We start from the raw sequence: 27,760 nt of genomic DNA on the forward strand, positions 1-27,760 counted from the left end.
TATATTGTGAGACACATACGGATTTAGATAATCACTTGCAGCAATTGCCGGTTGCTGCCTTTTGCCCATCCGACTCGACTAGTCGACGACCTTGACCACTCGTACTTGCGCTTCCTGACTGTTCGTTCTTAGGAAGCTTTTTAGCTATTGAAAAAAAAAAGAAAATTATTTTTTTTCACACGTTCTATAATAAAAATGTGTGTGTCAATGTGTTTTAATATTATATTCTCTCTTTCTAAAAATGTTTTTTACTGTTCAACACGATGTATTATCAACAGGTACAGAGTCATCACATACTTTGATTAGTGATAATGTGTAATACAACATGGAATAATATTTCTGCGTATACATTATCAAATAAAATGGAAATTTCATACAAACACACGTTATCGCTTCATAATACTAACGTTACTTTTTACAGTTTAATTTTCTTGTTATAATATTTATGTCATTTATAATAATATAACGTATAATTCCATCTTGACAAGAGAGAAATAAAGATAAGCATAGCTCACCAATTGCAAGGAATATGTCGTTGACATTCATCGCTGTCTTAGCAGATGTTTCCATGAAAAGAAGGCCATTTTCATCTGCATATGTTTGAGCTTCGTCATATTCGACAACTCTTTTATTTGCCAAATCTGCCTTGTTTCCAGCTAATGCTATTACTATACTTGGACTGGCTTGACGCTGCAATTCCTTTACCCATGTTTGGGCACGTGAGAATGTATCCTAATAAAATAAGTAAACATATTAGTTCTATACATGCTAATTTATCTTTATTAGGAGTAAATATCTTTATATAGGAATAAATAAATGTCTTTTAAGCAGACTCATTAAAAGAATTGGCAGTTTTGCTTACCTGGTTTGTTATATCGTACACAACAATGGCTGCTTGAGCACCACGATAATACATAGGCGCAAGACTGTGATAACGTTCTTGCCCCGCAGTATCCCAAATCTCAAACTTTACAGTTGTGTCATCCAAACATACAGTTTGTGTTAGAAATGCAGCTGGAAATAATAACATTTGCAATAGTGACAAGTAATCAATAAAAATAAGTATATAAAAATAAATTATTTTTGTCATATAAAAAGTATAATACTTTTGTCATAACAGTATTGTAATATTATAAGTTTCAGTTTTGAAAACTGGCAAATATTTCTTTAAATATATAATTGCAGTTAAAAAAATTTATAATTAAACAGTTTTATATCTAATCTAGCTTTAAAGAAATAAATTATTTTTTGATAAATTTTTACAAAATTGAGTATCAATTATTTATTAATTATATATTATATTCTTACCACCAATCGTACTCTCTTGGTACTCATGGAACTGTCCTTTGACAAACCTTAAAACAAGGCTTGATTTTCCAACTGCCGATTCACCAAGTAAAACTAACTTAAACTGACAGATTTTCCCTTGTGTCGATCCATTTGGCCTTTGAGCCGTACCCCGATTCGCCATGATCACCTGAAAAGAGAATTGATTTCTTAGTTTTGACAAATCTTACAATTTTATTAGCTTTGAACAATATCGTTAAGTCTTGGATACATTTGTAAAGTATTGTATCAAACTTTGGAGAAGCTTCTATTACATTCTAAAAAATAAGATGAATATATAAATAAGAGTATATCTGAGAATTATACATATTCTAACAATAATGCAATATCACGATAGAAATTTAAAAATTATTTAGTATTTAAATCGTAATGAAGCATTTCTCTCAACAATTATACATGACATAAAGTAAAAAGTTTTAATATTATAAAATATAGATGCTTTTCAGAGATGCTGTTCCGTCAAAGAAATTTTGTACAAAAATAATTTGTTTCAGATTAATAATTTATTGTCATTGCTCGCTAAAGTTCAATTTCATAGATAAAATGTCTATTTATACTGAAACTTTATATGCGTGACAGATAAGATGTCATTTCATGCATGCAATAATTATGTTTTTAAATTGTGTAGAATCTACGTACCTAATTATTTTCAATTAAGATTAGAAGACAAACACAAACAAAAGATTGGATACAATTTTAGGGAACAAAGTGACTTGTGAGAATAATTTTGAAGGACGCAGAAGAGACAGAAAATCGTTTTGAGAAACACGAAAGTGCACGCGATAAGATAAGAATGTTAAAAAAAAAAACAAAGATTGTAGAATGAAAACGGCATTAAAATAAAAGTATCATTAAGACAACAAGTCGAGTCTGTCTGAGGAATCTCTTTCAAACTGTGGAGCGACTCGAATGAATCACTCGATGTAGCTCATCATCTGCTTCAATTAATTTTCGATTAACGCGATACCATTAGAATGGAGAATTCGAAATACGTGAATAATTACTTACAAGCACAAGATGATAAAAACTCGGAGGTAGCTAACTTATTCGAAAAATGAACAAATATAGGTTCTCTTTAACCCATTAAGAGGGATCCGGCAATCCTGTTAATTATATTATCCAATTAACTCTTCGTGCGATCAACGTCATTGAGAATGACTTTTCCTGCATTACTTTCTTTTCTTATATATATGTGTATTTTTTTTTTTCAATTACGAGGAGGCTAATAATGCAAAAGAGGCCGAAATACGGGACGTTACTGACTTTTACGACAATCACGAGATTCGTACAATGCTTGTAAAAAGGGTTTCCGCTCGCTCGCTCGCTCTCCCTCTCTCTCTCTCTCTCTCTCTTTCTTTCTTTCTTTCTACGAGCCGCCTTTCTTACCGCGACATTCGTGTCAAGAATGAAAATTCACCGAGGCTTACTTTACGTCAACCTACAATCTCGAGCAGACACTATCGAAAAATCATGGGAAACCGTTAAAACGACGCGTCGACGAAGAAGAAGGAAAAGGAGAAAGACGGGAAGAGCTGTGTCACGTACACATCCATGTATGTGTGTGTGTTTGTACATGTGATGCGTGCGCAAGCGCCGTATGTGTAAGTGCAAACAAGAGGGAGAGATAGATGCGAGATAGCGAAAAAAAAGATCGACGAAGGAGAGACAGAGAGAGAGAGAAAGAGGAGGGAGAGACGAATAAAGGGAGTGAACGACTGCGCCACGATTATTGTTACAGCCCTGAGTACTTGTCACCGCCCGAGCGTGTAACGTCAGCAACACATTCGAAATATCGAAATTTTTTTAATTCTGTATATTTTCTTGAACTCCGTCATTATTATCTAATTTAGCTTTCTCTCTCTCTCTCTTTCTTTCTTTTATGTCTCTCCTCAAGACGTAGCACGCTACGTAAACATCCTCCGGGGTAGAGAGGGAGGAGGGTATTAATTAAATTCGTCTCTCAGGATGACACGGACACCTGCCAAATCAGAGACGATCTTAACCTGTTTGCGTTGACGAGGTTCGCCGTTTAGACAGACGAGGCGCCGCGCTGGCTAGCTGGCTTCTTCCACCAGGAGGCGACGACGACGACGATGACAATGTCGACGACGGCGAGCAACGCCTGAAGCCCGAGGACGACCGACGTCGGATTCGAGCCGAGTCAGTCAGTACTTGCCACCGAGAGATCGGCCCGTCGTAGACCGAGCATAGATCGCGCAATCTACGTAGAACGTGGACATTTATGACAGCTTCCGCCCGGCGAGGAGGAGAGCGTTCGTTACGAGTGTAATTCACGGCTGGACAAAATATGTACACAACAAAAGCACGAGCACGCGAAACTCCGGGAGCCAACTCCTTCTCCTTCTCTCTTTCTTGCGCGCGCGCGCGAACCGAACCGATCCCGTCAACTGTGGATGTATATTCGCACTTTTGTCCTCTCTCGCTTCTTCTCTTTCTCGCTCGCTTCCTCTCGCTCACTCGTACGTTCGTCGCGCACAATAATAAGGATGATTAAATTCCTCGGGTCTCTTCTCGTAACCTACATCGACATATGTACGCCGACGACGAGTAATCGCGGAACTTTGACACACTGTGCGTTTTGGGTGGGAGAGAAGAGAAAGAGAGAGAAAAAAAAAGGGAAGATTACCGACACGCGCGATGCATACGGTGCTGCGTCACTTTTTGCCGATCCGTTCCGCTCCGTTTCCGTAATAAAGGTCGCGACGACGTAGCGGGACCGTGGAACAAAAATCGCGGAATCTCTCGAGACGAGCCTCTCTCTTTCTCTCTCTCTTCTTCCGTCTCTCGCGACTCCGTTTTTCCTTCTCCGCGATTCACGAATGTATACGTACCGACTACTATGAACAAGTAGGAAGCAGTGTGGACCATAGACATGTCAAATGCATAGAGCGAATTTTAGTTGCCGATGTCATCGAAAAAGGGGGAGAGGGATTTAATGACAAGTGCGCGGGGGGTGCGTCGGAATGTCAAAATGTCATTCCGTCTATGGATTTTATGTATCTATGGTAGAAGACGCGACGCCACGTGACGTTTCCATGTGCGCGGTTGACAGCTGCGGATCGACCAATCAGAGCGAAGCAGCTTATCAGCTGATTGGTTGACAGCTGCGGATTGAACAATCAGAGCGAAGCAGCTTGTCAGCCGATTGGTTGAGAACCGGAGCATTTGTGGAATAATCCACATGTATGATAAAATCCCCTAAAATCTATAGAAATTAACTAGCTAGTTGAAAAAAAAAATTTCATCTGATTGGCCCGCGCGACAACAATTGATCGCGATTGGTGAATTTGAATTATACGGAGATCTTTAAAAATGGACGTTCACGATTTTTGAACCGATGCATCTGTTGGCTTTGTTCACGAGACGAAAATACGCCCGACGAACAAAATGCTCAAGCTATGTCAAACTAGGAGTCGTAGTATCTTTGGAATCAGTGTCTCTGTTGCACGTTGACCTTTGACACGTTTGATCGCGCGTGTAATTTGTGTTGTTTGACACAACGCGGTGATTAGCGGTGATATAAATTTTTGAGAATTGTGTATATACTCGACGCATTAGCTGGACGAAACAAATCTTGTGAAATCTGTCTGCAAAATATTCGAATAATGGAGAAGTATCAACATTTGCGAGGATTTATATCAGCGGCCTTGGATTACACCAAACATCCCAACGAAAGTGCTACGTCTGCTATACAAAGAAATCTTGGAGTAAGCATTATAATTTATATTGCAATTACATATATATTTTATTTAATTTAATTATGTTTTGAAGAGTACAAAATTGCAAATGCAAGATATATTTCGTATTATATAAATTTGTGTTATTAAGGTAATAAGTGCGTCACTGGATCTAAGTGTATTTGATCCTGAAACCAGCATAGCTGCAGAATTCTATGTGAGCCTATACGAACTGATGAATTCTTTAGGATCCCGATCCACTTTGATCTGGAGTGCTGTAGATGTTTTACAAAATGCTTGCAGAAATATCCCTGCTAGACAATCGCTTATTCATACATATAAGTTTGCACCAATATTAGCGAGATTATTAGAGGTATAAGAACTATTAATATTATATTATAATTTTTTAAAAATAATTAACATTCTTTTTTTTATTTAATATATAGGCAAATTTGACGACCGAGAAAAGGATACGAGTATTAAAATTACTTCAGGAATTAACATATGGAATCAAGATATCATGGCAAGAAGCTCATCTTCCATATTTAATTTCTGTATTAACTCAATGGGTAGTACAATCAAAGGAAGAAGAGATTATTGCACTTTCTTTAGGAGTGCTGGTAAATCTGTGTTATAAAAATCTCCCAGCTGTTTATACATTGATGCGTACCGTCAATACCAAGGCATTCATCAGAACATTATTAAAGTTGCAAGAGAATGTTAATACTAGTGTGCAATGTTGCAAGTTATTGATTATATTGGAGCCAACTAATACAAATATTTCTGAGAAATATATCATGGACTTTGCATCATTAACTTTCATAAATCTTAAAACAGCAGTGAAACAGAAAGACGTTTTGTTATTGCGGCATATTATTGATTTCTTCAACGACGTCGGACAAAATGAGCATTCGCGAAATGTATTACTTACATATTCAAAGTAAGTCAAATCATATATTGGTAATATAATATACAAGAATACTATATTTTTTGCTGTCTACAGTTACAGCAAAGATGTAGAAAATATACTAGCCACTTTGGAAGAAAATACAGATCCAGAATGCATCGCTCTTATGATGGAATTTTTACTGTCGTTGGTGAAACTAAAATTAGCTGCCTTGACTCCTTTATATCCTGCTTGTATAAAATCGGCTATGACTTGGGTACCTGTGGAACAAGTAGGAAACTTATTAATTCTTATTAATGGAGTAATATTTGATAATTGAAGATGACGAAAAAGAGAAAAGAATTGATCCAAATTTTTGTCGAAAAATTGTAGGTGTGCTCTAAAGCTTTAGCACTCATACGAAGCATCATCATCGATTCACGACGCACTAAAACTTCCGCCGAAGTTTTAACAGAGGTAGATCCGTCTGTTCTTATGCTCATAACGAATCCAGAAGATGAAACTGATGAGAAAAATGGATGTCAAAATGTAGAAATGGAAACAAAACAAGCTGAATTAATGCAACTGTTTCAAGAAATGATTAAAACTCCTGCACTTAAGAAAAAAATTATGCAATCATTTAGCGAACACGCAATGCGCAAATTATTTAGTCGCATATTAGATAATGAATTTTGCGCTGCTGGAGATTGGACCGGAAATTTCATTCAAGTATGTACTATAGAATGTGTAAACAATATTGAAGTCATAGTTGTATTAAATACATGTTTTCGATTTTGCAGAATGCTTCTATCAATCTTTACATTCATGCATTAGCTTTGACAGCAGACTTAGCAACAAGTCATTCCAATTGGTTGACATTATATTCTGAATTACTTAGTAGAAAGCAAATGCAAATGATAATGGCATTAGCATTATTTACTGGTGATGGGGAAGTGAAGCAAAAGGTGTTACAGTTAACATCATCAATTGGATTTCCACAGGAATGGTATTTCACGCAATAAAAACGTTTACTTATTTCATATAACATATTAGTACAGTTATATATATGGAATTTCTGTTTGACAAGTGTTTCCGCAGTGGCAGTTTGCATGAAAGAATTAGAACCATTAATGTTAGTTCAGAGTACAAACAGCAATGTGTTGGAAGTCACGAATAAGGCATCTCTGAATTATTCTGGGATTGAATTAGCACCATTATTTTCCATCGCACAAGAAGAGCGCCTCGATGTATTCTTAGCCAAACTTGAATCAGCTTTTGAATCGAATCAGATAAACGATATTCCGACGTCTGCGGTAATGGAACTATACGAATATAAGGTACAATGTTTTTTTGTTTCATATTTTTATAACATAACTTATTATATAGTGCATCTATATGCATATCGTATATTTAATTTTACTATGTATAATTAATTTTACTAAAGTTAGCGACAATGAGACATTCCGAAAGGGCGATGCAATCGAGTTTAGAAGCGGCAAATAATCATGGTACTAGTCTTCAACATAGATTAGCGCAAGTGGTAGCCGAATCCAGTAGATTACATCAGTTATTATTTGACACTCAGCAGTGCTTGGAAGGAATAAAAGCTGAAAAATCTGTATTAATAGAAAAGTTTAATGAGATGGAAGAGCAATCTAAAAAAGCATTTTTGATAAAGAAACAAGTTAGTTAACTTTCTACAATTATGTAAAATATGTGTGCTGCACAAATGTTTCTTTTTATAATATAAAACTTTTACATTTTTGTCACGTTTCTAGGAAATTGAATCACTGAAAAAAATTGTGGTAGAAAAATCAACACATTTGGAACATCTGAATGAGAAGTTAATGCAATGTACAAATGAATTAGAGGCTAGCAACAATAAAATTGATATATTAACTAAACAAGTTCAAGAATCAAAAAATGAACATTTAATTACAGAAAAAAAAGTTATAGATATGAGCAACAAAAATCATGAATTAAGTAAACTTTTACAAAAGATGAAAGATTCTCTTAGCAAAAAGGAACAGGTGCAATTAAATTTTCTTTTATATTAAGAATATTTTGATTAATTAATTAATTATACTTTTTTCGTATGTTGTGTAGCTTTTAGAGAAAAAGGATGCAGAAATTGAAACAAATCAAGGCGATATATCTGCGCTTAAGCAAGAAATTCAACAAATGGTACAAATGTTACGGACACATGAACAAACCATATCAGAGAAAGAAAAGAATATTCAAAGAATGAAAACGGAATTGGTAGATTTGAGCCGTATGCGAGATATGATATTTGAGCTTACTGCAAAAAACAAAGATGATCTAAATTCAAGTTAACATTTCTTTCTTCTCAAAATAATAAACGCGGAAAATATGAACGGATACATTGGTCAATATAATTTTTCCGTATCTAACATTCACAATATAGTTGCGTCTAATAATTTTATTTTTTATATTTAATTGTACGTTAATTCCTGTCAATATATAGAATAAATAAGTGTAATATTTTTACCTTAAAAAAATTTAAACAGAGCGAATTAACAAAATAAAATAATAGAAAAATTTTACTAAAAACGATATAATTTGTATATACATTTATATTTTAACATTAAAATTTATTGGCTGAATAAAGAGAACATGATTAAAAAATTTGTGTATAAATAATCGATATTATCGTATGCTTATTCGAACATGATCAATACATTCAAAATAAAATTTTGTATGTTTATCCATATAGAGGACTATTTTTAATATAAAACTATTCTAATATTTCTCTCGTAAATTAAAATACGATTAGGATTATTTTACATACACGCATTGTTATACTAACTTTTGCATTCTTAAAAATATCAATCAAATTAAAGCTGTATAATATCCATCCAATATATGCAATATATTCTATATGAATACTTGTCTATCGTGTTAAATACAATTGATGATGATTTCTATTTCATCTCAATATATTTGAAATAAAATTTCTATGAATTATATATGTACCTCTTTGTTTTTAACGACAAAATCGTTTATTTGTTTCCATATATTATTTTGTTATCTTTCATTCAGAAATATACATACGACATATATTAATATTGAATAGAGTAAATTCTATTTATGTAATTTTTATACAAACTATTTATAGAAACTATTTTATCTTACTTATTCCCTTTGGTATTATAATACCTTCATTTTTAAAACAATAAATTAACAATATTTAAATAGTTAGAAATTAGATATATATTTTTAAATTGTAAATAAAAATATATAATTTTTAATAATATCTACGTCGCTAATCATTTCAATTGCTTCTATCACTCATACCATGATTTTCCTATATTAGATAATAAAACATGTTATATAGCGAATTTCAAATGTGTTTTCGCACGTTTTTAAAAGTTTTGATCTATTGTATTATGTCTTATATGTATTGTCGTGTACATGTGTACGTGAGATATACATATATTTAATATATACGCGAAATTAAATGCCATTATTATATACAGAAAATATGGTAATACAATCGAGAGCTCTATGCAAAAATACATTGAAAAGAAAAAATAGAACAGAATTTTTTTTTATGAGACACTTATTTTAGAAACTTTTTATGAAACAATTTCAGAATTTTTTATGAGGCACTTATTTTACAAATAACTTAAAATTCATCATTTTCTATGGCTTTTTTAAATTATAAAAACTTAATGATTTTGTATCAAATTTCACATTGCCTGAAAAGTTATGCACACATAAAAATATATTGAAAAAAATTAAATAATCTTAATATTTTAATATAACTTTTTTTCAGTAATAATTTATTGTTTTTACCAAATTAAAGTTATTTTTCGAAAATAAAGCTTTGAAAACATTTTAGTCTATTTTTTTCAATTTATTTTTGCACATATCGCTTCTTTTTAAATATTATTAATTGCAAACAAGACACTCTGCTCGTGTCAAACTTAAAATGTATATATTTACTTCATAATTTTCTTCTTATTAACATTTTCGTCTAAGTAATAATTTAATTAATTAATAATTTTTATATATCCAAACTTATGAAATCAGATGTAGATTGAAAGTAAAATTGGAAGTAAAAAAAATTAACAATTTCAATTATTTGAAGCAGAGGCCATATGGGCAACGCTTATCTAATTATCACGTTTCAGCACAAATGGATAATACTGAAATACGACCCATCTGTCATTGTAAATGTCACCTAACGATAAATACGATTAGACTATAAAACTTTAGAAAACAAATTAACAAATATTAAATTATTTTACAAAAAATATAATATCGGTAATATCTATGCCGAGTTATTATACAAAATTGGCCAGCCAAATTAAAATGTACTGTGTGCAATATGATTGGAGAATATATTATTTTCCACGTTTAATATCGCATTCCTAATGCAATATTGTCATCAACTACCGCCTTTACTCCACGGCTGTTCAGTGGCAGATGCAAACAACAAGTAGAAACAATTAGTAACCATGTTTATTCCTGCTGCCATCCAGAACACTGTATGCCAGCGAGCGAGAGTCTCCTGTAATCCAAAAAGAAAAATACATATATATTCATTTGTATCTCAACGAGCAAATACGAGACAAAGGTATATATGACGAAAATATATATATATAATATATAAACATATAAATACTAACGTGTCCCTCTACTATACTGCCGATAACGTAAGGCGCCAAAAAGCCACACGCGTTTGCCGCAGCATTCGTCAATCCGTACAAGGTGCCCGCGTAACGGGGCGCTAATGCGATGTGATTCATCTGATTTCCGGCGTACACGGCGCCCTGGAGCGAGCCCAGCCCCGCGAGCATCAGCATCACAGTCATACGATCACATCCGGCCCAGATAGCACCCACGAAACTAAGACTAGGTCCTAAGGAAGCGACCGTGTTCCACAGTTTGAACGAAGCCAAGGGCGAGATTAAACGACGAGCGAGAAGCGCGTCTGCAAAGCTCGAGATACCGAGCCCCACCAGCCAAGCGCTCAAGTAAGGTAACGCCGAGAGAAATGCGTTTTGTTGTACATTCAAATGCAAAATCTTGTCCATATACGTCGGCAGTTCGGTTAGGAGAGTATAAAATGCCCAGGATTGACCACATTGCGTTATAGTAATGGCCCATATAGGTAAAGATGTGAAGACAGACAGCCACGGTACTCCCGGATCGTCATTCTATCAGAATTATTTGCTTACTAAGCAAAACTCATTGATAAGATATATATATATATATATATATCTTATCAATGAGTATATATATATATATATTTTATATATATATATATATATATATATCTTATCAATGAGTATATATATATATATTTTTATATATATATATATATATATCTTATCAATGAGTATATATATATATATATATATATATATATATATATATATATATGCGCGCATGAATATAAAACGTAATACCGACCTCGTCTTTCTTCTCGACGCTAGCTTCAATATATGCCTTCTCGGAAGGATCAATCGTCTTATGTTGCGAAGGAGTATCGTATATGAATATCAACCAGAATATGTACCATATGAGACCAAGTCCTCCAAATAAATAAAATGCAAGTGGCCAACCACGCCATAATTCTAGTGAACATAGCCAGCCGCTCACCGGTAATGAAACGACGGTTCCAAAATTCGCACCTGAATGAAAAAGGTATTATATAAATATTTTCAGAGCAATTTATATTTATTCATAAAGGAGAAGAGACAAAAGAATTATACCTGCGTATACTATAGCAGCAAATTTACTTCTCTCCAATGGCGGAACCCAATGCGCCAGCATACTATGCATTGCAGGAAATGTTACTCCCTGTATTATGACAAAAATATTAATTGCCAGTCGTATGCACGTATACAGCTTTATAAGGAGCAAAATATTTACCTCGGTAAATCCTTCTGCGACTCGTACAACTAAGAACGGTACTAGACCCCAATACGCAGCAAATGGACTTATCACTGTCAGAATAGAAGTTAGAAATATTCCCAGACCATAAATTAGCTTGCCGCCCATTTTTTCGGCTAATCTACCACCAGGGACGTTTGTTGTTACATAGCCAAGGAAGAAAGCTCCCAGTATAATACCTTGAGTCTTCTCAGTCCAGACAAATTCTCCCTCACTCTAAAAATATATATATCACATTTTTTAAAAGTTATATACACAATAAAATAATAAAAATATTAAAATAAATGAAAAAATAGAAAGTAAATTCAATAACATGAAATATTTTAAAAACTTTTGTTGCAAACTATAAAAAATATAATTACTAATAATTTATTAAGAAATTTATATAAATAGCTTTGTTTTTCAGATAATAACAAAATGTATATTTGAATGATGATATGACATTTTGCATAAAAATTTCATAAAATGACTGAAAATAAGAAATTTAAAAAAATCCAACAAAACAATAAGAATTTTTTAACTATAAAATTATAATAAACATTGAAAACTTAATAAAAGAAACAAATTTTTTGAATTCTGTTATAAAGAATAATATTATAATAAAATATAATGTATGTGTAAGTTGTTATATAGCTCAATTGTGTATAAAATGAGATAAAAGCTTGGATGACTAATATTATGATAATTAATATGACCTAAAGCAATTACTCATTCAAAATATATGTAAAAGTAATAATACAGTAAGCTATCCATACAATTGCTACTTGGAAAAATGACAATAAATTTACCGGTATAAAAGTTCCATTTATTGGCTTGATTTTGGGACAAACATCACTGGTATCATTCTCCTCGGTATGTGGTATCGCTGTCTGATTAACCATGGAGACAATGGCTACTGATAAATTGACCCTCATAGCATACACAAGGGCAAAACCGAGAAAACCCAGGAAACCCAAAGTATGACGTGCCTTTACACATGATTTAGTGTCTGCTGGAATGTGGCATGTGTTAGCTGAAAAAAAAAAATATAATTGTTAATAAAATAGCTAAAATATATTATATATAAGCAATAAATAATCATAAAAGAGATAGTTTTCATTACATCTATGCATAACAAGTTTTACATTATGCACAATTTGTATTAATTTATGCCTTATTAAAAAATATTAATCTGTATTTTAAATATGGTAGTACCAAAAATTACTTTAGTCAATTTGTTTAATTAATTTGTTGATTAACTTGCAAAATAAAATTTGAATTGCATATATGTATCATAATTATGTCATTGGAAATTTTAGTGTTGCAAATTATCATCCTGTGCAAGTTATTCAATGATTAAATTGATTAGAATTTGCTTCCAAATATAGTTATTTTTTCAAAACGGCTTCAATTGAAAACAGTCTGTTGCGTTCCAAAACATCCTTTTCAAGAAAAATTTTACTTAAAAAACTATAGTACATGTTACAAACACTATAGATTATCAGTAAAATTTTTCTCGAAGACGACGTTTTGGAACGCAATCTAAGAAATCATTCAAAATTTTAACAATATGGTATATCTCACATAATTACACTATACTAATATTGTCAAAACAATGATTATTGATTAGTTTTGCTTCTTCAAAAAATGACATCGATTAAAGAAAAGTAGACTTGATAAGTAATTATAAAACAAATTGTGCACATCTAAATGAATTTAAAGTACAAATTCGCGAGCATTGATAGAAAAATACAATAAATTTTGACGTGACATTTGAATATTATCTGACGTTACAAAAATTATTCTTATTATCTGCAATATATGTATAAGAACATAATAGCGTTTCCTCGTATCGTTATTAACGTCATTATGTCATTATCATCTCTTTGTTTCCAAACACACGATAACTCTCTCTCTCTCTCTCTCTTTCTCTCTGAGTCATTTATGAAACCGCGATATGCAATTACATAAATGCAGATAAAACTACGGACGTTATTAAAAAAAAAATAAATAACTAAATAAATAAATAAACGAACCTCGCTCCAGAGAATCGTTGATGCAAAGGGGCTGATCGTCTCTAGAGACGCTGGGATCCAGCACTTCCATGATGCCTGTCAACGTTCGCGTCGTTGTACGGTCGTATCCACTCTCTATGGTAAGTTCACGCTTTCACGATGATTCACCACCGTTCTAGGCATCGAAATTATGTTTTTGTTATGCTCCCTCCAGTGCACCCGTACACGCAATGACAGGTCATTACAGCTGTGTTGTTACGGTCGAGATTGGACTTCCTGGCACTCGTCCGTGCGATTTGTACATATGTATTGCGAATGGTGGGGCACATTCGCGCATGAGCAGTGAAGCAGCGTGCTCGCGATCTGTCAATCTCTTGAGTCATAGATAGAAAATATATAGATTGGAAACAAGCACTAGCTGCAAGCACTTACATCGACTTATTGGGGATTTTTAAAGTCACTAGATGGATATCTAGTTTTCATTACACTAGTGCGATTGACCAATCAGAAAGTTTTGTGAGTTCTCTTGCGTTCATGATGAAGATAAGCAATCTATATATTTTATGCCTGTGCTGTTAAATAGAGAGATGAGACTTTGGATGTGACAGGTGCTGGATTTTAGACTTATCGTTTTATAAATTGTAAAAGGCTCGAAGAAAAAAATGAATCGTCATCCAAATACCGACTACAAAAGTCGCAATGAACCGCAAGTTGAATTGGAGAGTCAATTTATTTTGCGACTGCCACCGGTATATTTTTTGTATTTAATATAACTTGCTTTTTGTTTAGATGATTGAAAATCTTGTTAAATAATTAATTTTTGTTTAAGGATCCCGCTCGAATACTAAGAGAAGCATTACGTAGCAGTTTACCTTTAAAAGACAGGTTGATGATAAAATTAGAAAATGATATGCGTTATGGTGAAGTCAGGTTTGATCACTGGCTGCTTCATGCTAAGGTTAATATTGTTATAATGCATTATTTGATTGAAATCATTAAAATATAATTTATGCGTAAATATAGATTTATTCATATACTAACATTTTTGTTTAGGTTGTGGATTTACCGACAATAGTAGAATCTTTAAAAACAATTGATAACAAAAGTTTTTATAAAACTGCCGATGTGTGCCAGGTAAGCTGAAAGAATATTACAGTACAACATGAAAGTAAAGTTTTTTTATGTACTTTATAATATTTTTTTCTGATATTTTTCAGCTTCTGATATGTAAAGAAGAGGACGATCATACTGCAACAGATGAAGAATCTCCTGTTAAGCAGAAAAAGAAAGATCCAAATAAGGTTGATAAAAAATTTCTTTGGCCTCACGGTATAACACCGCCTACTAAAAATGTAAGACGTAGAAGATTTAGAAAAACTTTGAAGAAGAAATATGTGGAAGCACCAGAAATCGAGAAGGAAGTTAAACGTTTATTGCGAGAAGACAATGATGCTGTTAATGTTAAGTGGGAAGTAATATGCGAGGATGAAGATCAGTCAAAACCTAGTAAAGTATCATCATCTGGCACAGTTAAAACTAAACGGGAAAATATTAATGGAAATACATCTCAAAGTCTGGATGTTGGTAAGTGATGTTTCAAACATTATTTATAAGAAATGTAGGAATTGGTTTTCTACTTTATAACTTATATTCCAGCTGAACATGACATATTTGGTGAAGCTGTGAGCGATAGCGAAGACGATGATGAAGAGGCAAACATAAATGTGATGGAATTAGATGAGAATAGTCATCTTACGGCAGATAGTAGAGTTTCAGATTCAAATTCTATGCAAGCTGCATATTCTGAAAGATCAAGTAATAATGCGACGACGAGTAGCGGATTAGTTACTGAATTTAGTAAAGAAATGTTTCAAAATGACAATGGCGATATGGAAACTGAAAAGCAACAGGATGATCCTACTTCAACAAAAGTTTCAAAATTGGAGCCATTTCACGAGGAATATATTATTCCAGATAATTTTGCAGACTTACCAGTATCTATATCTAAAGGTAATTTTAAATAAGTACTTTTAATTACTTGTATCTATAAAAACAATATTTTTAACTTTTATTTGTCTAAAAAAAATCTAGACGCACGTCTTGCTGCTCTTCACGCGGAATTGGCGCAACTACGGCAAAGAAGACAACAGCAAGAGATTGAAATAGCTAATATTGAAAATGTCAAACTGAGACAGCGTTTCCAAGAGATCTTAGATAATTTGTTAACTCAAGAAATGCAGAAAGTACAAGAGGTATAATGAAAATTATATATGTATATATATTTCTCTCTCTCTCTCACAATTTGTATTTAACACCTATTCTGATTTATAAATATATATATTTGTTTTTACATTTCAGATACAAGATCTAGAACTGGAATAGAAAATGTGTAGTATAAAGTTTCATATATAAATTGTCACAAATTTATGTGCTTAAAATAGAAATTATTTTGTTATTCTCTTACTCAATAATTATACAATTACATATTAATTGTATATATAATTGAAATACATAAACATAATTATAATTTATACTTTTTTAATTGTGTATATATTGTGTGAAAATAATGAAAAGAATTGTAATCATTTTATCTATTTAATGATACATATTCTTTCAAATGTACATATTTAGGACTCTTATTGATAATATATTTTATAATATCATAATTTTTAAAATAAAATACAGTGAAGAATAAGTTATAAACACCTTTCTATAAAATTAGTTTTCAATATCAATTGCTGTTTACGAAGATAAATATTTTCTACCATACAACTGTGCCTTTTTTTCAAATCCCACAGATTTAATAGGAGTATTTAACTTATAGAATGGATTCATAGAGTACTGAAACAAAAAAAAACGTACAAATGTATGCAATCTTTCCATAATCTTACAATACATGTATACGCATAATCATTAAATGGAACTGAATAAATTTTCAATATCGTAGAAGAGATATTCACCTTGATATATGTTTCGTACATTTCGTTGAAGAAATTTTTAATCCCATCCTCGTTCTTGCTATCGTGCACCATGACAAATCGAATGTGAGTCGCTGTCACGAAAGCACTAACGAACCATTGATTAAACTTATCTACGACCTTCAGATGCATGTTGGTGGTTTTCCACGTGTGCTCGTCCACAAGATCGAGCGCCGCATGAGCGATAAACTGATTCAAGTGCGAATGATCCTCTTTCTGAAGAAAAAAAACAAAGGTAAACAAATATACGAATCAATGAAAATCGTAGCATAGTTTTCAAAGTAAACTAACCTTCGCGTCCTCTCTCTTCCCAGCATTATTGAATTCTATCTCGAACAGCGGATTGTCGGCGTGGCCGACGATCGCGAAATAATAATTAGCTGTCATCGTGTCATTCACACCGCAAATGTCAATCTTCGATCACTGCGACACATATGTATATTATTGCTGACGCATTTGACATTTCGTCGCTTTTGACAGGTCCTGTACTTACGCGCGAGTCGCACGTGAGTACACAAGGAACTCCCTTGTCATCGAACCACCTTGTCGCGGGACAGCGTTGACGTACATATATGTATGTGTGACGTGTAATTAGCCCGATCCGCGGAAAATAACGGAGTACTAGTGAGAAGGATATGCAATGACAGTTCTCGCGCGCGCGGGCGACGAAGGAGAGGAATATGATACCGAGGGTGTATAATCTCCGTGTATAATGAAGAGATTGCGCGTCGCGTCACGTCGCGCGATACGACACGCACACACGCATCATCTGGGACGCCGCGGCCGTATCGCCGTCACCACCTCCTTGGACGCTTCCTCTCTCGAACGAGCGATAAGGCATGTTATCGGTCGCGCATTACCAGTAACTCGCGAGTCGGAATGGAGACGTCGGCCTCGGTAATCGGACACCTTTGAACTGGTATGTATACATACACATACACACATATATATATATATATACCTCGGTGCATCGTCGATCCTTATCTACCGAATGCATTCCAGAGTGCCTTTGTGTGTTTTGTTCGTGCATTCTTGCTCGTGGGGAAAAAAATGTTCGCTGCGTTGAATCCTTCCGCGAATAGTATACAACAATCGGTAGATATGTTTGACGGATCTGCGAATCACATATGTTAATTTCTTAATCTGTAATTGATCTCCGTGCTGATGATACTCAGTTTCAACGTATCCGGCACATTTGATCGAGTAAACACGATTGAATGCGGTTTCATAATACGTGTAGAAGAAGATTTTATGGTAGAAGGATGCGTCGTGAATGCCGGATGCATCGAAAGTATATATTATTAAGTTTTAATCGCGCGTGATTTTTACACGATAAGCAAACCTGGCATTTATTATTAATTGCGGTAAATAATAGCAGCTTTCTTGGCGAATATGAAATTGTCCAGTGTGCAAAGTTAGCAGGTATATACATTTATATGAACATAAATATACTTATTTTATAACTGAAAACATTATTTATTTTATAACTCAAAACTCACAGAATATAAATTGTTGAATTTTATTAAGTATCAGTTATATCATTTTTAACTAGAAGAACAATTTGCAGAGAGTGATAGATAAGATAAGAGCGAACTAAACAAGTGATTATTTTATCACAGAATTAATTCTTTCTTCTTCCTGCGCAACTTAATTTTTGTCATTAATACACGTTTTTATATACTTTTTTAAAATAAATGTAATATTAATAGTATGAGTTATTTTATGATATATTACATATTTGAGTTATCGTATGTACGTACTTGATATAAATCTATTACATAAAATATATACACTTTATTTTGTATGTTTCATAAACAGATAATAACTGCGTTGCGTAACAGTTGCAGGCTACACATTAGACATTTGCAGATTTCCTTAGTTCTATTTGTGTATGCACGTCAATGCTTTCCTTTGTAATAAATTGCTTGTCCACTTGAAGATAATATTTCATATGTCAGCAGTACGCAAACAGTTCAGATGGTGCAGAGAGAGTGCTAACAGTAAAGAAATAAAGAGCAAGATGACAATTGTCATGTTAAAAGTGATTTGTGAGTGGTTGATATGTATATATATTAAAATATAAAAATTAATTTTTTATATTTTTATTGTACACTGAATTAATGTTATCTTCAAGTGGTTTTATTGATTTTTATCAAGCTATTTATTTAACGATATACCTCTCATGTCTTTAATCTGTTTTGATTTCAGATCTCTGAACTCAAAGAGTTTGCAATATATTAGATAATAAAGACTTATTGGTATTATTTACCAATTTCTCTCAACTAAAGATAGAACAAGATAAGGAAGATGTGTACTACAAAGATTATTTATTTTTTGTGATGAACAAGCTTAATATATGAGCTTAAAATATGGCCTTCAAGAGTGTATTATCCTATCAAAACATTCCATTTATTAAGTATGTATGAATATAAATTATAGATTATTGAATAAATTTATCTTATAAATTTCATGAAAAAGTTATAGTGTATGATATTGAATTCACCAATTGATAAAACATTAATATTGTTATATAGTACAATAAACTAAAAAAATGTTAAATAGAATTAAGAATACATTAATAGCATTATTTGTAGATATAATACATTATCAATATATAGACATAATAGTATAATTTTTTAATCTTCATGACTTTTATAGATAAAATAGATCAAGATATAAAACATTGACATTAATAGATAAAGATAATGTAAATGTTGTATCTCAAATATTTTCGATATTTGTTGCATTCTATAAAATTAGTTGAGGTAAGACTCATCAAGTTAATCACGAATACTAATTATATGCTTTTAATATTTTAGGGAGCAGTAATAAAGTATCAGTAATATCATGCATTTTTACAAGTAAAAATGGATGCGAAGGAGACTATAACTCTTATTGAAGTATTTGTAACATTATTGATTGTGAGTTAAATCGCGATTTATATCATATATCATGGTGCAGCAGCGACTTCCCAGTTTTGATGGTAACTACTTTAATGTCTACTTAATTATTTGTAAATAATTTTTTATTCGAGTTTGTTTCCCTATCTCACAACAAAACGTTCAATTTTATTTAAAAGTCAAAACAGGAACCATGCATTTTGTTTATATTATATTGCAAAATTAATCTACATATATTACAATCGCGTTCATTTAATTATTTATAATCTAAAATACAAACATTATACATAATAAATGCCGTACATTTGAATTACAAATATGGAAATTTGATCAAATTTTTTATAAATAAGGCAATTTTTATAATAATTTACATATAGATAGACCTATCCACACATTATTCTTATAGCCTAAATAACAAAAGAAAATTTTTTTGTTTAGAATAAGATAATGCATGTTTAATGAAATTATTAAAAGTAAAAAATGATAGTCCCTTTATTAGATATCCTTCTTAAATTAAAATTTAAATTTTGGAATATTTAAGCATGAAAAATGTTCAGAAATATTGACAATGGACAAATCTATTTATGATTATATTAATTTATAATTTATAAATATGTACATTGAATATAGAAATATTATATTTATAAATAAAATAAGAAGAGCTAGTAAGAGTCAAGCGCAGTAAATGGTGCATGTTTTTGTGATGTAAACTTGATATAGAAACTTGATATAGAACTTTATTTTAAACGTTCCGGGTCAGATTTGGACTCTTCAGTACACTGTCAAACAAACAAAAATATACATGAATTCTTGGCTTATTAGACGAAGATATAAATTAATGTTAATAAGTGACAATTAAATTTAAATAGTATCAAGCGATCACAGATAGTCATAAACAGTAAGAGTCAATTAAGTAAAATAAAATTGAAAATTGGTACATACAGTTAAAAGCCATTATGTAAGTAATTACGCCTTTTATATCGGTTTTGGCCATACAAAAGACAGCCAAGTATGTCAATCGACATTATGTGGTACAAGAACTAATAAGTGAATAAAGTGTGTGTGTGAGGAAGGAAGACATAATTATGTCCAATACATAATTATTATAGTGTTAATACCATTGTAAGAAAGGTCTCATATTAAGGTCACAGACCACAGGCCTAAACTGTTCAGAGATGGTACATACGGGAGACTGAAATAAAAAACACCATCTGCATGGTTGTCGTTAATAGAGTTCAGCATAAAATAAGTTCTCGAGCATCTTAGTGTATTGCTTATTTTATCGCAATGTCAAATAGCGATGTTTTACTTGAGAAATTAACAGTCAGCTCGTGGCTATCAACGGTTGTTCCGGATGGGTTGAGTAAGTCGTCTTCTAATAATTACGCATTGAACATAACATACACTTTATCCATTTATTAGTTCTTGTACCACATAATTGCCGTATGGCTGTTTTTTTTACGACAGGAATCTTTCTCTCTCTCTCTCTCTCTGTGAAAGGCGTAATTACTTGATACACTCTAAAAACAAGTGTGTAATAAAGTACGTCATTTTAACATACAATACATATTTTTCATGTATAATTGCATAAATGTGTTTCAAATGTTTTATACTTGCAACAACACATCATCGCGTGTGATTTGAAAACACTTTATTTTATAACACACTTAGAATAACTGTGTAAAAATAAAATTACACATTTATTTTAATATAAATATGTGCTAAACAAGCAAATTACGTGTTTCGGGAGTATAATACACGAAAAGATTTACATATTAATTCAAAACTCACGAACTTATTCTAAACGCATTATAAGTTTTTTATATACTAATAACATATGAGAGTTGTTAACATAGGATTTAAAAAAATTACATATATTTGAAATATATTAATATAAATAGTCTTTTATATAATAAGTACAAGAACTGTATAAAATTCTAAATAATAAAAAAATAATAAAGAAATAATTATAAAAAATCTCAGTAAAAATGTGTGAAATGCTACTACATAATTACATGTATAAAATTTTTAAAAAGTACACGCCTGTTTTTAGAGTGTACATTCCATCACTATATAATATGACAGCCGCGGACACATGCTTATACATATAACTCTGGCTTTTAACTGTATGTACCAATTTTCAATTTTATTTTACCTTACTGACTCTTATTGTTTATGACTATCTGATCGCTTGATGCTATTTAAATTTAATTATAACTTATTAACATTAATTTATATCTTTGTCTAATAAACTAAGAATTCATGTATATTTATGTGTTTGTTTGGCAGTGTACTGAAGAGGGTCCAAATCTGAACCGAAACATTTAAAATAATAAGTTTTATATCAAGTTTATATCACAAAAACGTGCATCATTTACTGCGCTTGGCTCTTACTAGCCCTTATTTTATTTAGTTTTTTTTCACAAATTATATTTATAGTTTTATAATTTACAATCTTTCAATTTTATATACAGGCGGTCGAAGTGGACGGCGTTTTATACTGACACTCGCTGCTGGAATGGCTTTTGGCTTTTTATCGGCATGTCTGCTTATTACATCCACAAGAGATGTACCACACATTTTTAGGTGGATGCCGGGTAGTTCTGGTCTTTCTAGAGATCCTCATCATTATTCGGAATTGGAGTCAGAGGTCAGTATACAATGCATGTAGAATATTCTATTTCATTTTAAATAAAACTTTTAAGAATTTATTATGAAGGTCACTTAATATGAAATCATTTAATAAACAATTAATTTATTGCACAACATACTTTGTTGAAAACTTGATTTTTGCAATATGACAAATATTAATTTTCACATATTTTAATAATCATTAATTTGAATATTTACAAAATTTAAAAAAAAGCATTACATGTTATTACATTTTGATGATACTTATTAAAAAAAATTTCGACATAGTTAATATTGCACCTACTTCTTCATTTTATTATTAACTTGATTGCTATTTAAATTTTTTTATATTTAATATATTAAAAAGAGCCTATTCATTTTTTTATTTATATTTCTTAAAAATCTTCAATCTTTAAATCTAGAGATATTCAAATTTCTTGTAAAAATTAGCATAAACCATTTATGTTTATACCAATTTTTAAAAACTGCTAAATCGAAAAACTAAATGAGGAAAAATGTTTAAAATTTTTTTTAAACTGTAGAAACATCTGTGCGAAAAAGTAAAATTTATCATAGAATCATCATTTAGTGATTGCATATGGAATGATTTTTATGTATTGAAAAATTTCTTAATTATCTTTTTGACGATCCAATAGATTGGTCCTGAAACAGAAGTAAAATTTCATGGTGAAGATGAAGATTTTCACAAAGGAGAAGATAGGATAGCTCAGGATATGGCGAAGAAAGTGCGTGTCCTTTGTTGGATTATGACTGGTCCAAAGAATCATCAGAGTAAGGCTCGTCATGTGAAAGCGACGTGGGGAAAACGCTGTAACATACTTTTATTCATGAGTTCTGCGGAAGGTATAACATTTTAGAAAATTGTAGACAAAAAAATTTGTAATACAAGCAAGAAGCTTACACAGTAATATGTATCGTTTATTTTCAGACGCTAGCTTACCTACTGTAGTTCTGCCAGTAAAGGAAGGTAGAGATAATCTGTGGGCGAAAACCAAAGAAGCGTTTAAATACGCTTATGAAAAGTACAAAGACCAAGTGGATTGGTTCATGAAAGCTGACGATGACACGTAAGTGTTGCTTGCGCACGCAATATATGTATATGCATGCATGTGAATTTTATCTCTAATTTATAATCACAAATGTACAATAACAATTCTTTTTATTGGCATCTTTGATATTAATATTCAAATGGATATGGAACGTATGCTGAAAAAATTTGGAAAAACATAAATTAGAAAAAAAGGAAAATTGTATAAACTCCCGCTTCATTAATTTAAAGTATATATTACAACTTATTTCTTTATAATTTTTCATTGAGATTTTTACATTTATATTGATTATTTTAAATACATTAACGAACTAAAGAAACAAAAAGAGAGAAAGCTAACATGAAGAGAGAGAGAGAGAGGGGGAGGAGAGCTACTGTGCATCTATCTTATCTGCGCATATTACATTTTACCCGCACAATTACGAGATAAAATTAAAGAAGTTATACTACTATACATTATGATACATATGTATGCAATCGCAAATTAATTTTTAAATCTGTTTGCAGATATGTAGTAGTGGAAAATCTGCGATACATGTTATCATCTTACAATCCAAATTCGTCACTATATTTTGGCTGCAGATTTAAGCCTTTTGTAAAACAAGGCTACATGAGCGGTGGTGCAGGATACGTACTTAGTAAGGAAGGTTTACGTAAATTCGTGGAGATGGGCTTACCCGATAAAACCAAGTGCCGACCGGATAATGGTGGCGCGGAGGATGTGGAGATGGGAAAATGTCTTGAAAAGATCGGCGTACGAGCGATGGACACTAGAGATCCTCACGGACGGGGTAGATTCTTTCCATTCGTGCCGGAGCACCACTTGATACCCAATCATGTGGACAAGAATTTCTGGTATTGGAAGTATATCTATTACGATACCAAGGATGGCTTAAATTGCTGTTCGGACAGCGCGGTTTCGTTTCACTACGTGTCACCGAACATGATGTACGTTCTCGAGTATCTGATTTATCACTTGAGGCCATACGGCATCAATCACGGCCTGGAAAAACCATCTGCGGATCGACCGTTAACGTTGACCGAATACTAGTCCGTAAATTCTCGTAAATAGATAGTAAGATTCTGATTCTTTCTTTTATACACGATACTAGTCCATTCGAGCCAACGATACGAATGTAATATGTTCTCAGAGGAAAAAAGTGTGATATATCGTACTTCTTAGATAAATGAACTCTTTATATACGTATCTATGTTAGAGAGTCGAGGATGTTGTAAAGCCATAATGGATATAATGATAGTGCAGAGTGAAAGGAGGAGGAAATATATATTGCAAGCACAAAAGAAATCATAATTGTGTCGCATTTCTTAATAACATTGTTATTTTTTAAATTTATAAGATATGATAATAATTTCCTAGATAAGTGCATCTCATGTTAAATGATTTTTATATATATATATATATTATATATATTATATATATATACACACACACATAGTTTATCTGCACAGAAAAAGAATAAGTTTTATTTTATTATCCATTTATACGTTTTTGAAATTGCGGGATTTTATTTTCTGTTCTTAAATTAAATATATTTCCTATAATAATATTGCAAATGTATATATATACATATATACAGGATGAGTTTTTTTAAAAATCTTAACAGGTAAATATTTCAAAAATATGCAATTTTACTAAAGAAAACCTTTTTAAATAAAAGTTTTAAATTAAAGTCAAACCATAGTCACTATTGCACATTTCCCTCTAGAAATACAACTTTTATTTGAAGTTTTTTGTAAAATTATATTTTCAAAATAAATTTTCTGTCAAGATTAAAAACTCACTTTGTATATATATGAGAATTAAAAAGTATAGATATATATGGTCCAGAAAGTCTAAGTGATACAAGCAATCTCACATCATGCGAGATATGAAAAATCTTCAATCAGTTTTAAATTCTCAGTCTACTTATACACGTTTTATGTTTTTCTTGCTTATACAGGAGACAAAATTTTACAAATTTCTATTGTGCTTGCAACGTACGTAAGTTTTTTCGGGCGCTGCAAATACAAAAAAATCACGTATATAATTATATATATATACACATAAAACTGTATTTCGTAATATTAATATAATAATGGTAATAATAATTTTAATAATAATAATAATAATAATAATCCCAATAATGACGTACTACCCAGTAATAAATACTATAGATACAGAGTGAGTGTGGGTGTGTGAGTAAATTAATGAATTAATTAGGGAGTTAGGGATTCTATGTACAAGTCATATTTGTACTATGCGACTGACGCAATTGGCCACCGTGGCTCCACTCAGACGCGCCCCACATTTCTCTCTTTCTCCATGTCTTTTCTTTTTTTTCATTCAGAATTAAATTGGAGGAAAAAACAATCACTACATAATTGGCTCGTTCTCTCTCTTTCTCTCTCATTCTCTCGCTCACTCTCTTCTCACTCTCGCTCGTTATCTCCTTCTTTCACTCTCAATTATCTAATCTCGGCGATGTCTCACTTCATAAATTATTTAAAAACAATATTTTACACTATAATGTATGTATAATATATAGAGGTCACCTAATCCGAATAAAATTTGTCAAACAGCATCGAAAAATTGCGCTAACGGGTCCAGGAAACATGATAACAGCGACCCAGTACCGCGCGAGCATAATATAATATTATAATCATTATACTTATATCTCACATCGGGGGCTTATACGAGGCATCGCTTATAAAAAAGAAGTCCACCTTTTTCTTTTTTTTTTTATATCATCTATATAAAATTAAAAAACAACGTAATATCATTTATATTACTTCATCGTCATTAATAATAAAAGCTTTGTACAAAATTTAATTTACAATTAAAAACTTTTGGTTACGTAATTTTTTCTAGAGATTCTGATTTGTAAATTCAACTATCTATCGATAGAGAGGCAATCGAAAATCATTTTCTTATTATGCACTCTCTTTTTCAACTTCGTTCTCTCTTTCCCTTTCTCTCCCTCTCTTTCATACTTTCGTTCTTTTCTCTCTCTCACCCACTTTCATTCCCATTCTCTCTCCTGTCCTATCTCCCTTTCTCGCAATATCACTCATCACTTGCATTCTCATTTTTCTGTAATACATTCGTTTCTGTCATTCAAGTTTTCATTGGCAATAGTCGTACTGAATACGCATTTCTCTTATGAAATACGAGATACGATCATAAACACAAAGTACAATCTATTTCGCCTGTTATATAATAGAAAAATGGTAAAGAGAGTCGCGCGTAGGCGCGTTGTATTTCGTTCCCATCGGGTTTTCAAATTTTTTTTTCAACCATTGCAGCATTCATCACTGTGTTATCTTGTGTGTATGTGTGTGTCGTGTTAATTATAATTTTCCGAGTAAAAAAGATTCTCGGTTCTCTTTACATATGGTCGAGAAGGATCGTACTCTGTACCTAGACACAATCTCTTTCTCTCTAAATACCTAACTAACGTAGTATAGGTATAGGTAAAAGGGCATAGGAAATCAGTTGCTCTCGTAAAGCCCCGAGTGACGGTATAATAAGGAGTGCGTGAGAGAGGTGCACATACTGCACTACAACGGGAGAGGGTGTGGGTCAGACGAGAGCTGCCGCCGCATGGTAGAGATGCATGAGCGCCTGCACGTGCACAGGTAAGCAGGATAATCGGTCCTTGGTGTTTGCATCCAACGCGAGCCACGACAGTGCGTTATATCCTTCCAACACGTACCTGTCGATCATGAGAAATTACTCAGTAATAACAATTCGAGGTGTAAATTCTTCTAACAATAGGTCTGTTATTTTCAGCTGAACTTGTCGCACTAGTTCAGAGTTTGTCCTTTTCCTTCCAATGAGGTGTATAAAAAAGATCTTCGTTTTAGCTGAACTCTAGTTCACTAGTTCAAGAGTTTATCTCTTTTACTCGACATTAGAAGAAAAAAGATAAACTCTGAACTAGTGCGGGCAGTTCAGCTAAAACAAACAGATAAACTCTGAACTTGTGCAACTAAGTTCAATTGAAAAGAACAGACTTAATGTACTATATAATCGCGAATACAAACCTAAGAACGTCGGTGGTATATTGCGAGTCTAACGGATGAGCAGTGGGTGCGCTTTGCTGCTGAAGTATATCATCGCTATTCTGTTGTATCGTGGAACTGTGCAGATGTAACGCGTTCTTCAAAAATACCGGACAGACATTTTCAAGATGAGGACAAGCTGCCCAGAACCACGGTGGCATTCGTCCCGTTGGCGCAGTCGATACTAAATAGCCGAGAGCGAGTGGTTGTTGCAGAAGCGTACCGACCTCTTCCGTCTGTTCAGCTATCGCTATCTACAGATAACCAAAGTTT

General features: G+C 32.3%; 7 protein-coding genes across 17 annotated transcripts in view; 3 read left to right on the forward strand and 4 right to left on the reverse strand.

The window, feature by feature from the left end:
* The window catches only part of Rab5 (RAS oncogene family member Rab5), a 20,293-nt gene extending 16,029 nt beyond the window's left edge, over positions 1-4,264 (reverse strand). For 2 of the 7 annotated variants that reach the window (XM_085485587.1, XM_029303125.2), the window contains exons 1-5: positions 3,351-4,193; positions 1,309-1,477; positions 863-1,014; positions 516-732; positions 20-144 (exon numbers count right to left, since the gene is read on the reverse strand). In XM_085485587.1, coding sequence (XP_085341713.1) covers positions 32-144; positions 516-732; positions 863-1,014; positions 1,309-1,471 — 645 coding nt within the window. In that variant the 5' untranslated portion in view covers positions 1,472-1,477; positions 3,351-4,193 and the 3' untranslated portion in view covers positions 20-31. The other 5 variants (XM_029303153.2, XM_029303147.2, XM_029303142.2 and 2 more) reach the window with 5 other exon arrangements.
* Positions 3,915-8,619, forward strand: LOC114931124 (protein CIP2A homolog L). The gene is made up of 10 exons (XM_029303090.2): positions 3,915-5,075; positions 5,197-5,418; positions 5,492-5,985; positions 6,049-6,223; positions 6,325-6,660; positions 6,732-6,937; positions 7,019-7,268; positions 7,376-7,615; positions 7,710-7,961; positions 8,038-8,619. The coding sequence occupies exons 1-10, from the start codon at positions 4,974-4,976 to the stop codon at positions 8,263-8,265; spliced, it is 2,505 nt and encodes an 834-aa protein (XP_029158923.2). The 5' UTR covers positions 3,915-4,973; the 3' UTR covers positions 8,266-8,619.
* Positions 6,924-14,160, reverse strand: MFS10 (major facilitator superfamily transporter 10). Its single transcript, XM_029303101.2, has 7 exons — positions 13,869-14,160; positions 12,642-12,865; positions 11,833-12,069; positions 11,673-11,760; positions 11,371-11,591; positions 10,584-11,114; positions 6,924-10,465 (listed from the first exon to the last, which is right to left on the reverse strand). Exons 1-7 carry the CDS (start codon positions 13,936-13,938, stop codon positions 10,343-10,345), a joined length of 1,494 nt encoding a protein of 497 aa, XP_029158934.2. The 5' UTR covers positions 13,939-14,160; the 3' UTR covers positions 6,924-10,342.
* A 249-nt stretch (positions 14,161-14,409) lies between these two features.
* On the forward strand, positions 14,410-16,374 carry Taf7 (TATA-box binding protein associated factor 7). The gene is made up of 7 exons (XM_029301395.2): positions 14,410-14,596; positions 14,677-14,805; positions 14,901-14,981; positions 15,065-15,431; positions 15,504-15,857; positions 15,939-16,099; positions 16,206-16,374. Exons 1-7 carry the CDS (start codon positions 14,510-14,512, stop codon positions 16,227-16,229), a joined length of 1,203 nt encoding a protein of 400 aa, XP_029157228.1. The 5' UTR covers positions 14,410-14,509; the 3' UTR covers positions 16,230-16,374.
* Positions 16,375-16,423: 49 nt separating this feature from the next.
* Trs20 (trafficking protein particle complex subunit 2) lies at positions 16,424-17,737 on the reverse strand. Its single transcript, XM_029303199.2, has 3 exons — positions 17,117-17,737; positions 16,808-17,041; positions 16,424-16,688 (listed from the first exon to the last, which is right to left on the reverse strand). Exons 1-3 carry the CDS (start codon positions 17,210-17,212, stop codon positions 16,590-16,592), a joined length of 429 nt encoding a protein of 142 aa, XP_029159032.1. The 5' UTR covers positions 17,213-17,737; the 3' UTR covers positions 16,424-16,589.
* C1GalTA (Glycoprotein-N-acetylgalactosamine 3-beta-galactosyltransferase 1) lies at positions 17,278-27,579 on the forward strand. 3 transcript variants are annotated; one of them, XM_029303175.2, is made up of 7 exons: positions 17,278-17,744; positions 19,034-19,241; positions 19,645-19,808; positions 22,200-22,375; positions 23,013-23,220; positions 23,306-23,444; positions 23,933-27,579. In XM_029303175.2, exons 3-7 carry the CDS (start codon positions 19,778-19,780, stop codon positions 24,474-24,476), a joined length of 1,098 nt encoding a protein of 365 aa, XP_029159008.1. In that variant the 5' UTR covers positions 17,278-17,744; positions 19,034-19,241; positions 19,645-19,777; the 3' UTR covers positions 24,477-27,579. The 3 variants fall into 3 exon arrangements, with proteins under 3 accessions (XP_029159008.1, XP_029159021.1, XP_029159014.1); XM_029303188.2 differs by lacking the exon at positions 17,278-17,744 and adding an exon at positions 17,818-18,247; XM_029303181.2 differs by lacking the exon at positions 17,278-17,744 and adding an exon at positions 18,667-18,873.
* Positions 23,071-27,760, reverse strand: part of skd (mediator complex subunit skuld) — a 37,053-nt gene continuing 32,363 nt past the window's right edge. For all 3 annotated transcript variants that reach the window (XM_029303207.2, XM_029303221.2, XM_029303215.2), the window contains 2 exons: positions 27,470-27,741; positions 23,071-27,138 (listed from right to left, as the gene is read on the reverse strand). In XM_029303207.2, coding sequence (XP_029159040.2) covers positions 27,006-27,138; positions 27,470-27,741 — 405 coding nt within the window. In that variant the 3' untranslated portion in view covers positions 23,071-27,005. The remainder of the gene's footprint in view (positions 27,139-27,469; positions 27,742-27,760) is intronic.

Source organism: Nylanderia fulva, unplaced genomic scaffold (genome assembly GCF_048542155.1).
Source record: "Nylanderia fulva isolate GAGA-0341 unplaced genomic scaffold, ASM4854215v1 Scaffold38, whole genome shotgun sequence".
NCBI classification, from domain to species: domain Eukaryota; kingdom Metazoa; phylum Arthropoda; class Insecta; order Hymenoptera; family Formicidae; genus Nylanderia; species Nylanderia fulva.